Below are 12434 nucleotides of genomic sequence, written 5' to 3' on the forward strand. Positions count from 1 at the left end.
AAATCTGGCCTCAGACACTTGTCAAGCAAAACTTAAAGGTCTATATAAATGCTAGCTACTAGAATTATTGTTATCCATTGACAGGGAAGTTAATCCTGCTATTGGCATTGATTAAAGATTTAACTTAGTCCCCATTCATTATTCTTTTTTAGGAAAATCAGAGAAAGACATTTGCTTTTTCAATAAGTACTAATGAGTAACATGGTAGAAATCAGAAGACCTGGGTTTCAGTTCTGACACTGTCAGTGACTTTCTTCCTTTGAGCAAGTCCTTTCATAAAATCACAGAATAGTAAGGTTGGAAGGGACCTTAGAGATCTCATCTATTCCCCTTATTTTTCAGATAAGGAAACTGAAGCCCAGGGTGTTGCTGCTATTATTTTATTATTATCATTGTTATTATTGCTATTATTATATGAAAAAATTAAAATAGTAGCCAGTAAATTTCACAGAACAAATAATATCATAACTCAAATGAAAACAATTTTCATACAGCAAGGATTCAATTTTATTCCTAAAATGCGCGTTATTACATAAACAAATCTTCATGGCATTTCTAAGTGTTACCTCTATAGCACTACATCAGTACTACTCCACTGATCAGGGATAACAAAGCCGTGTGCCACCTACTGGAAAGTTTAAATACTACAGTCCTTATTAGTCAATCAAAAGGCAAAAGGCAATACAGAGACAGTAATACCAGACTTAATGGTGAAGTTTAATAGTCAGGACAATATAAAGAATCACGTACATGTAGCCAATAAAACTGAAAATGTGGCCGTAGCTAAATAATCCCTGGCCATGCATACATAGGCAGATGGTAATTATTATAGTGCAGATAGTCTAGGATGCTTTTTTCTACCTCTGATTTGTAGATAGTTTGCCCAAATAACTTTTGAAGGTATTTCCTCGGCTTTTCACACAGGTTTATTTCCTCATCTACTATTTGCAGAACTACATTTTCCATGGAAGGAATTTCTTCATTCTATAAAATATGGAGAGAAACAAAATATAGAAGTAAATTTGAATTTGTAATAACTTGAGTAGGAATGAATTTGGAAGATATGATTATATTACCATTTACCAGTAAGTTAGGTTATATTTCACCGGAATTACAATGATAGGTTGTAAGTTTTCTGAATAGCAGGGAAGACAATAGCATGTTAACATGATTCTTAGAGATTAACAATTAGACATGGATGACAAAAGGTACAAATAACACAAGAACAAGACTGTAGTAACTGCTTCCTTATTTAGTAAGGAATCTTTGTATTCAAAATGAAGCTTTTTTACCATATAAAAGCATTTTAGATTGCTTATCTAAGCTATATCTTTAATGCTTTTTTCTCTAGTCAAAGGTCAGAACACAGATTAAATACCAAACCACTTTCGTAGGGCAAGGATAGTCACACAGATGGTAAGAAAGATCAGGGAAACAAAATGTTCTGTTTTTAGGGATTATGGAATTATAGAATCTCAGAGATGAAAGACACCTTAAAAGCCAACTAGTCTAACCATCTCACTTTACAGATGAGGAGTAAGTTGAGATCCAGGGAGGTTACATGACTTACCCCACAGTCACAGAGATAGTGGGACTTGAACCCAGTTCCTGTCTAAGACATCCCTGGCAAAGAGTCACCAAGTTTCAGTTAAAGACCTTAGCATTCAAAGGACTACTATTTCTCAGAATCACAGAATTATTCCTTGGAAAGGATCTTAGGGGTCATCTAGTCCAACACATATTCAAAAGGAATTCTTACTATAACATCCTAAATAAGGATGATCATTTAGTCTTTGTTTGAAGACCACCAGAGGGAACTGACCATCTCTGGAGGCAGCCCATTCTACCCTAAGACAGTTCTAACTGTTAGCATCCAGTGCTCCTGGTTTGACCTCTAGGACCACATAGAATATGTCCAATCCCTCTGTCACATGCTAGCCTTCCACATATTAGAATACAGCTAACACGTCCTCCTGGAATTTTCTCTTCTCCAGGCTAAATATGCCTAATTTTTTCAACTTATCCTCATGTATCTTAGACACAAGCTCTTCACCACACTGGTTGTCCTCTTCCATACATTCTCTAGCTAGTCAATGTCTTTCTTAAATCATTGTGTCCAGAAAAGAGTAGTACGGTGGTGATTGTACCAGGGCAAAAGCACAGAAGGTCTATCACCATCTCCTTTTTCCTGGAAGTTGTGTGTCTCTCTTAACGTAGCCCAAGATTGAATTAGCTTTTCTGGATGCTACATTACACTTTTATTCATAGTGACCTTATATCTTACTAAAAAATTCCAAACTTTTTTTCTGACAAACCGCTCTCTAACTATGCCTTTAACTATAACAAGTATATGTGAAGTTGCCTTGCTGAACCCAAATTAAAAACTTTACATTTTTCCTGTTGAATTCATCTCATTAGATTCAGCCCAGTCTCTAGCCTGTGAAGATTCTGTTCCAGCCTAAGCCTGTCTTCCTGTGTGTTAGCAATCCCTCCCAGCTTTGTGTCTTCTGCAGATTTGATTAGCACATCAGTTATTGCTTTATCCAAGTCATTGATAAAAATGTTAAACAACACAGGGCCAAACAATTTAGAGCTGTAATTATCAGATAAACATAGCTTTTTTTTCCTTCTATACATTTCAGTTGAGTTTAAGATATCTATATTTGAAATTAATCATACTTATCATTTTTTCAAAGGCAAGTTATGGATGTTTTATTTTATACACAACTGAAAATATATAATTTTCTAAATCTGAAGATGGAATTCTGGCCAAAGATGAGTCGTTATAGTACCAAAGAAATATGGATAGGATAGTATTATTAAAACTAAAAAATCATAGGTTGTGGTAATCATATCATAGTAAATTATTTAAAATTGTACCAAAGTATAATATTCCATATTTCAATATATATTTTGCTCTACTTTGAAATAATCATGAATTAACAATTCTTTTTAAAAATTACATTAACTTGTGTGGTATTGTATTTTAATTTGAAACTCTTTTAGTTTTTTTTTAATTTTGAAAGGAAAGAAAAAGGGAATTATTCACATCCAAAAATGTTACTACATTATTAAGTATAAGAGCTCACAGGTCTATAATTCTAAGATTATTTAAGCATAAAGTCATTTAGTACGCACTGCAATATTTAATATTAAATAAAAAAAACAAAACCAATCCATTAAGCCATTATTGACAGCCAAATGTGTGTAGACATTGTTCTAGGTGTTGGGGCTACAAAGATGGAAGTAAAAACAACCCCTGCCCTCAGCTTATACTCATTGCAGTGGGGGAAGAGGACACAAATCCATTATGGTCCATTTTCTCTTCTTGCTATATGCACTCACAGAGCTTTTTTTGAAGTCAATGGGAATTCCAAACTTAGCAGAGAGGCTGAGACAGAAAAAATACTACTAGTTCTAAGCAATGAAATAATTACAAGAATTAAAATTTTTCAAATGCAGTCAACAAATTTCCAAAGACCTTTGAAGTATTAAGTAAAATAAATGCTACATTTCTATCATTGTTTGGAGTTCATTTTCAATATTTTATAGGTTTTGATTTAGAGAAACATAAATTTATTTTTAAAATTAATTAATTTATTTTTAGTTTTCAACATTTACTTCCATAAGCTTTTGAATTTTAAATTTTCTCCCTGTCTTTCCCCACCTCCCTCCCCAAGACTGCTTGCAATCTGATATAGGCTCTATATATACACTATTAAACATATTTTCACATTAGTGATGTTGTAAGTAAGAATTAGAACCAATAGGAGGAATCATCAGAAATAGGAAACAAAACACAACAGAAGGAAAAAAATAGCAAATAGTATGCTTCAATCTGCATTCAAACTCCATAGTTCTTTCTTCTTTGTGGATAGCATTTTCCATCATGAGGCCTTTGGAGATGTCTTAGATCCTTGTATTACTAAGAAGGGTTAAGTCTATCAATATTAGTTAACGTACAGCGTGGCTGTTACTGTGTACAACGTTCTCCTAGTTCTGCTTACTTCCCTCAGCATTACACCATACAAGTCTTTCCAGGTTTTTCTGAAGTCAGCCTGTTCATCATTTCTTATAGCACAATAGTTTTCCATATACCACAACTTGCTCAGCCATTTCCCAATTGATGGGTATCCTCTCAATTTCCAATTCTTTGCCAGCACAGAAAGAGCTGCTATAAATATTTTTGTACATGGGGGTCCTTTTCCCATTTTAATGATCTCTTTGGGATACAGGCCTAGAAGTGCTATTGATGAATCAAAGAGTATGTACATTTTTATAGCTCTCTGGATGTAGTTCCAAATTGCTCTCCAAAATGGTTGAGTCAGAAACTTATAAATTTAAGAGAGGCAATGGGGCTAGTGGACTTTTAGTTAGGAATGCCTAAACTTAAATTTTTCTTCTACAAAATAGACTTGAGAACTTTTTTGAGGCATAGAGGGCAGCCTTAACACTTAGCTACTAAGTTATATCAGAGCGTTTAAAAAAAAAAACTAACAGAAACAGTCTTGGTGAACATGCTAAAAAAACTGTAGATATTGCCTGGTGTTATTCTGACATTTCTGAGTACCTTGTGAAAAATCAGAAGGTGGAATTTTAATCTTAAATTTAAATAACATAATCCTCTGCCCCAAGTGGTAGAGGTGATGGCAGACCTAGGAATTATGTGAAATACACCAATTGCCTTGGCAGGAAACTCCCCAGTAGACATTTCTTTAATAGAAGATGCAAAAAAATTGAATGACACAATCATAAAAGGTCTATCATAATAAAACTTTTGGGGAGTCAGAGATGTAGAGATAAGCAATTTGGAATGATGATGACAAAAGGTGTGTTTTCCAACAAACTTGAAGGATCCTTTTTGAGTAGGGATCCACAAATTTCATAATATCGCCACTAACAAGAAGTAGAAAAAGGTTGTCAAAACTAATCTGCATTAACATGTCTTCTCTTATTCCCCTTGGTTATAAAAGAGCTATATCTACCTTTACTTCTCATGAAAGCTAATTATTCTTCCAGTCCCCTTGATCCCATCTCTTTCCATCTTCTTCAGGACCTTGTACCAGCAGATGTCAGGAGATGTCATGGATCTTCAATCAGTCTCTCTTCACTGGTTCCTTCTCATCTGGTTATAGATATGTTCTCAGTTTTCTCAGATCCTTAAAAAAAAGCTTCCCCTCGACCTTTCCATCCCATCCAGTCATTATTCAATCTTTTCTTCCTTCAATGATGAACTGTGAGAAAACATTTTCTGCAGCTGATGTTCTGCTTCTTTGTTGTTACTCAATTGTTTCAGTCGTGTCTGACACCATGATCCAATTTGGAGTTTTCTTCGCAAAGAAGTGGTTTGTTATGTTCTTCTCCACCTCACTTTACAGATGAAGAACTGAGGCAAAGAAGGTTAAGTGACTTGTCCCAGGTCACACAGCTAGTTAGTGTCTAAGGCTGGATCTGAACTCAGGAAGATGAGGTTTTCCTGACTCCCAGCCTGGCACTGTGTCACCTAGCTGCCACTTCTTTACTATCCACTTTTTCCTTAACCCTTTGCAATCAGGCTTCTACCCCACTATTCTACTGAAGCAGCTCTCTCAAAGGTCATTAATGACTTGATTATCAATTCAGTGGCCTTATTTTCAACCCTCATACATTTTGAGCTTTCTGATACTGTTGGCTACTCCTCCCTACTGCATTCTTTCTGTTCCCCTGACTTCCTGGAAGTCACATCACTCTCCTGATTAGAGATCAGGAGATGTCTTATTTGTGTGGTTTCTTATCCTCCTTATCTTGAGTGTTCCCCAGGGGTCTGTCTTTGCCTCATATCTAAAGTCATCAAATCCTGATGATTCTAACACTGTAACATCTAAATCTGTCTACTCTTCTTTACTTCTTTGCCAACTTCATCACACTACTTTTGCTCTGATTTAGGTGCTTATCACCTCTTGCCAGGATTATTGTGATAGTCTCCTAACTGGCCTTCCTGTTATTAGTTTGTTTCTTCTCTAATTCATGGCAAAATTACCTTCCTATTGTAAAGGTATGGCCATGTAATTCCCTAGTAAAAAATATCGCTAGCTCAAAAATCAACAAACATTTATGTTGTACCCACTAGGCACTAGGCACTATGCTAAATGGATAAAAAGACAAAAGCAAAAATGTCCATGCCTACGAGAAGTTTATATTCTAATGTGAGGAAACAATGTGTACACAAATAAGTATATACAATATACATACAAATTAATCTTAGAATGGAAGGCAGTAGCATCTGGAGGCTCAGGAATGTCCTCCCATATAATATGGTATTGAGCTAAACTCTGAAGGAAGCCAGAAATTCTAAAACATGGGTGTGAGAATGGAGTTTTCTAGGCATAGGGAATAGCCAATAGAGAGGCATAGAGATAGATGACAGGGCATTATGTGTGAAGGTCAGCAAATTGGCTAGCGTGGCTGGACCATACAGTGTATTGAGGAGAATAATATGTAGGAAGATTGGAACGGTAGGAAAGACAAATTGTGAAGAGTGTTAAATGCTCTAAAGTGGAATTTATATTTGATCCTAGATGTTAAAAGGAGGCCCTGGAGTTTATTGAGTAGGAAGAGTGACATGGTCAGACATGCACTTTAGGAAAATTAAGTTGGCATCAGTGTGGAGGATGGATTGGAGAGGAGAAGCACTTAAAGCAGAAGACAAAATAGGAGGATACTGTAATTGTCCAGGTGAAAGGTGGTGAGAGCCTGAATTAGCATGGTAACAGTGTGAATGTTGAAATGGCGGGATTTGGCAACTGATTGGCCATCACTGAGAGTGAGGAATTGAGGCTGATGATTAAGTTTCAAACCTGAATGACTGGAAGGATGAAGCTATAATAGTGAAGTTCAGAAGAGGGGTGAGTTTTGTGTCAAAGATAATGAGTTCTACTTAGACATATCAAGTTTGAGATGCCTATGAGATATCTACTTTAAAATGTTTGGTGGGCATTTGGTGATTTGGAATTGGAGCTCAAGAAAGAAACTCTTTCTTTCGTGTGCGCGCGTGTGTGTGTGTGTGTGTGTGTATAAAAACCAACGTACACATACAGAATGCATAGTAATTGAATTTATGGTGAATTGAATTCAATTTTATGAGGTCACAAAGTGAGAGAGTATAGAGAGAAAAGAAAAGAGGGTCTGGGATAGAACCTTGGAGTATTCCCACAATTAACCTAGTATAGTACCTAAAATATAATAGGCACTTAGTAAATGCCACTTAACTTGAGTTGACATGACATGAAATGGATGAAATACAGCAAAAAAACATGAGAAGGGGCAGTCATACAGGTAGGAGAATTCAGGAGGAGATAGCAGTCAACCCTGTTAGATGCTGCAGAGTGGTCAGAATGAATATAAGAACTGAGAAAAAGTCATTAGATTTAGCAATAATTGATAACTTTTGAGGAAGTTTCAGTTGAGTGATGAATTGGAAGCTAGATTTTAGAGCATTTAGAAGAGAGAGGAGAGGAAGTGAAGACACCAAGCACACCTTTTCAAGGAGAGAAGAGTGAAAGGGAGGAGAGAGACAGAATAATGGATGACCGCTAATGGGGGATGCAAGACGTAGTGAGGTTTTTGGTAAGGATGGGAGAGGATTGTCATGTTTGTAGGCATCAGGTAGAGGCCCAATAGACTGAAAGATACTAAGATTAGAGCAAGAGGGATTAAGTGTAGGCAATATGCTGAAGAAGGTGGGGAGGAGGGTGGAATCAAGGGTTGGCTTGGATATGAAAGCCACATTTTCATCAGATATGGGAAGAAATAGTGGGTAATGAGGTCAAGGGGTTTTAAGTCTCCATTTTCTCAGCCAAGTATGAGGTAAAGTCCTTAGCTGAGAAACTGGGGTAAAAAAGGCTTTGTGGGAAGTTTAAAAAAAGAAGAGAAGGTTTGGAACAGTTGCTTCAGTGAATGTAATGGAGGATCAATTAAGGAGAAGTAAAAGGATTGCCTTGCTGCCAAGAAGACCCAATTAATATTAGGTTACGTAACTTTAAGTGGACCTTTAGTTAGCTCAGTTATATGACTTCTTTAGCTGTGTTCAACAGCAGGCAAATAGGAGAGAGGAGGCAGATAAGGGAAGTAATGTAGAGTTCGGGTTTGGCAAGGCATGAGCAGCAACAGGACAAGGGATTAAAAAGAATGTTGAGTTGCTCTGATTAACTAGAGGGCTGAGATTGAGACGGATGAAAGTGAAACCAGAACAGGGTTGACAAGTATGGGAAAGTGCAACGGGTGGAAGGGCTGAAGGTTAGGATGAGGTAGGAAGAATAGATTTAGGAGGAGTAAGGCATAGGAGAAAGTGGTATAATAGATTATGACCGTAGAAAGGAACTTCAGTTTTTTTTTGTTTGTTTTTAATCATGGAAGCAATATACTTGTTGCTGATGGGAAAATCAATCATACATAGCTCAAGTGGAGTAGAATAGGTTGTGGGAAGTCAGTACACTAGTAGCTAGAAGTTTTGAGGGAACATGAACTTGAGACAACTCATTTTCAAGTTCATTGTCTATGTCTGATGAATCTTTCAATTTATTCTTGAGAGTAAATTCTAACATTTGGATGATTTATTTGTAAGTCCTTTTAAAAGTAGCTAGTTAATACAAGCAAGCACTATAGCAATTTAATCCCCATTCTTGGGAGGGACTGTAATTTAATGTTAATTGTAGCAACTTTGAAGCCAAAATTGCTAAGAAAGAACTTGTGGGAAAAAATCTGTCCCTTAAAATATAGGATTACAACACTCGTGGATGCATCATTATATACACCTGCACACACTTAATGATTGACTTTAGAAGTGAGGTTGATCTTAGAAGTAAAATAGTATAGTAGGTATAAAGGCAAAAATCTAAATGACTAGCAATTTCAGACTGCTTCTAATTTGCAAGTAATAACATACACATTGGGTAGTCATTTCTTTTACCTCTTGGGATGCTAGGATTTGACGAAGTTCTTTCTTAAGATCAATAAAACGATCATGAAAGATGGCCATGGACCAAGGTTCTTCGAAGAAGCTGGTTAAAAAAGAAAAAAATTCATTATCCAGTGAACCTCTCATTATCACTGATAAAGTATTTACCTGCTTTTTTGCCTTTATAAATTACAGTTCTGGACCCATCATGATCGTTTGTTCATAAAATGCCTCCCGCAACAGCATGGTCAATCAATTTTTTTAATGGATGTTCCTGATGTACAGCCAGCTTCAGTAATTACATTTAAAGTGGTTTAATTCAGAGCTGTGGCAAGACCCAGTGAAGAATCCTGATTTTATCAGAATTTAAAAGCCTGTAGACTTGTAAAGAACTGTGTCTCCATTATCTGTCCTTGTTTGAGAAAAGCAGATTGCAGGATTAGCTGAACTGCTGCATAAACAAATTAAATTTGTGTAGACAATGACACAAATGTTGTTCATCATTAAGGTTTCTGGATTAATAATGACCAGAAAACAGGCCACCACAGTTTCACAATATGTTCTTCACACCGGTGCACGGAAATTTAATTGAATCTTTTCCATGAGAAAAGTTCTTCTTAATATTTATGTATTCCTAACTTTTTACAGAAAATTATTTTAATGAATACTTTCTATCAAGAACAATGATTAATTTATAAATAGTTAACATTTATAAACATGAGTCAATTGGATAGCCAAGAACATTTATTTTTACTGGAACTTCCAGTAACACAAAATATAAATTCTTCTGTGCATCAGAGGCACATTAACTAAAGGAGATTTATTCTTCTTTGAATGCATGTGTATGTATAATTCCCATTAGTGTTAATAGATGTCATGTGTGAGAGAAGACTAACCCATGAAGGGTTGGTATACTGGGATTAAATAGATGAACATTTCATATTTTCTAAACTTTAATTAATAGTCATCTTAGTCAAAAGAAATTACATAAGAGTTTGAATGATGATTATACCAATAACAGATATATTTAAGAACATTTTATCCCATTCTCTATTCTCCTGCCAAATGTGAATTGACTGCTGTGTGTCTGGGCTATTGTATATTGCCTGGTTGTTAAGCTATAGTTACATGCCAGCTTCAGCAAGACTGAGCACGTGTTTTAAACTCTCTTCGTGAGCAACTGTTCAGAACGAATCTTATTGACCAGGAGAGGTTCTGATTATATTATCAAAATAGCCAAAGTAACCAAGCTGATTGTTTGGGTTGCACATACTCCACTTTGAACTGCAAGCTTCTAGGCAAAGGCAATGTGTTTTCTGAGTAGTACCCTGCTGGTACTAACCACTATTACTGGAGAATGAAAAGCATTAGCTTTCTGAAAAATAAATGGATGAACTGTGTAATATGCATTGGAATTGTAAATAATAATACCAGCTATGGAAAAAGGCAATCATATGGATGGACATTGTGTTTGAAGGTTTCTTACACTGGGCATCTACTAGTACAAATGAATATGAACATCAGCAGTATGTCCCAGGGAAATTTGTCCAGAGCCCTTTAATACTGTGTCTACCCAAAGCCACTGAGTCATAAATAACATTATTCGTGCTGTAATAAAAGATCCAACTTGTTTTTTGGGCCTATGTATACAGCTGCAAACATCCAGATCACTTGGTACAAACAACGTCACACAGGTGATCTCATGGAACATCCTAGTAAGACTGCCTCATCTCTTTTACATTTTCCCACTCTGCTAATAAATCTGTAATAGAGCTTTCTTTTAAGGCATAATATGTATTTAAAATACCCTCTTGCCTAAGATGTCAACTGCTCCTGAATGGAAAAGAGCTGTTGAATTCCCACCTGCTGCCAGTGGTCTTGCACAGGTAGCTGAAAAATTGAACAGTAGTGATTCACCCAAATAAGACCCTAGGGTGATAGATGTAGAATTGGGAGGAATGAAAAGGTAATCTATTGGAATACCTTCCATTTTGTAGATGAGTAAAACGAAGCCTAGAGAGGTTAAATGATTTGGCTGAGGTCATGCAGGTGACAAGGAACATGACCTTTTAATTAATTATCCTTCTAGGTAATAAAATTTTTCTCTGTGTTTTGATAAGTTCATACTATATGGGGGCATGACCTATGTCTTTATAGTGCCTAGAACATAGATACATGTAAAAGGGAAAATGTTTTTGACGAGATTGATGAAGATTTCTTGCTCTGTCGTATTTTCTCCTTCTTTACACCACCTCCAGAGAACGCAGAGTAAACAAAACATACTTAGTATATGTTATTCACTGGTTGAGATGGAATGTCTTTCCACTGAGGTCCCTGCCTCAATTACAATACTATTAGTGATTTCCATAATAGTGGGTGGGAGACCCTGGCTTCTCCCATATGTCTCTCCATTTCCACTTGCATCTCTGTGTAACGGGTGAAAAATATTTAGCAGGCCTTTTTGGAAAAGTATCAAGTTTTATTTTTAGTAAAGTGTTTCCTATAAAAATGTTGTGAGAAAAAAATTTAATTTCACCTGAAAAAATGAGATCTAACAATGTTATTTCTGTATATCTAATTCCTTCCTCTAAACAAGAGCTGATTTTTATAGAATTTTATTTAGATTTCTTCTCTTAAAGAACAACTCTTGGGTTCCATTAAAACAAAGTGTGATAATGAAAAAGACACCCTTGAAAGCAAACCAACAAGTTGACTTCCTGAAGCCCATTTTGAATTTTATTACTGCTTCAACAGTGGTCCCTAAGGGCAAGCTGCAAAGGGGGCTTGAAAGCATAATGCTCTTCAGTGTTGAAGATGAAGCTGGCAAGCTACCAACAGTGGCTTGTAGGCTCCTAAACTATCATGAGAACAGCATCTGCCACATGTGTTTGCATCATTAAGTCTTTCATAACCTGCCAAACTGATCAAGCTAAATGTGTACAAGATGGCAGTATTAGCCAGGGGCAAAACAGGGATTTCAAAACTTGATCGATTCCTGAAAAGGAGACGGGGCCCACAGTAGGAATCCTACTGAAAGGTTTTCCATATCTATTGTGGCTGTCATCAGAAGGCATTTGGAACTGTAGGGTCTCCAGGAAGAAAACTAATAACTGACATCCCTGGGCTTTCAGGAGGGATGGTGGGGTGAAGGGAAGAGAATAATCATTTATGTAGAGCCTATTACCTGTCAGACACCATGTTAAGCACTTTATAGTTATTATCTCATTTGATCTACCGCAAGGTAGGTGCTGTTAATGTCCCCATTTTACAGATGCGACAACTGAGCAAACAGAAGTTAAGGGACTTCTCCAGGGTCACATAGCTAGTAAGTGCCTGAGCCTAGATTTGAAGGTAAGTCTTCCTGATTTCATTGATATGAGGAAGCTCCTTTGACTTAAGCAGACTGGCAGCTTCTTTGTAACTTAAGAGCCTCAGAGAGTTACTTAGAACCCTGAGAGATGAGTGACTTTCTCAAGATCCATATGTATTACATATAGGA

At 36.4% G+C, this 12434-nt stretch overlaps 1 protein-coding gene across 1 annotated transcript in view; it reads right to left on the bottom strand.

Annotated features, from left to right (window-relative positions):
- Positions 1-526: 526 nt before the first annotated feature.
- CFAP61 (cilia and flagella associated protein 61) overlaps positions 527-12434 on the bottom strand; it is a 338893-nt gene continuing 326985 nt past the window's right edge. The window contains exons 26-27 of the mRNA XM_027840405.1: positions 8948-9038; positions 527-984 (exon numbers count right to left, since the gene is read on the bottom strand). Coding sequence (XP_027696206.1) covers positions 784-984; positions 8948-9038 — 292 coding nt within the window. The 3' untranslated portion in view covers positions 527-783. The remainder of the gene's footprint in view (positions 985-8947; positions 9039-12434) is intronic.

Source organism: Vombatus ursinus, unplaced genomic scaffold (assembly GCF_900497805.2).
Source record: "Vombatus ursinus unplaced genomic scaffold, bare-nosed wombat genome assembly UNPS02014841.1, whole genome shotgun sequence".
Lineage (NCBI taxonomy): Eukaryota > Metazoa > Chordata > Mammalia > Diprotodontia > Vombatidae > Vombatus > Vombatus ursinus.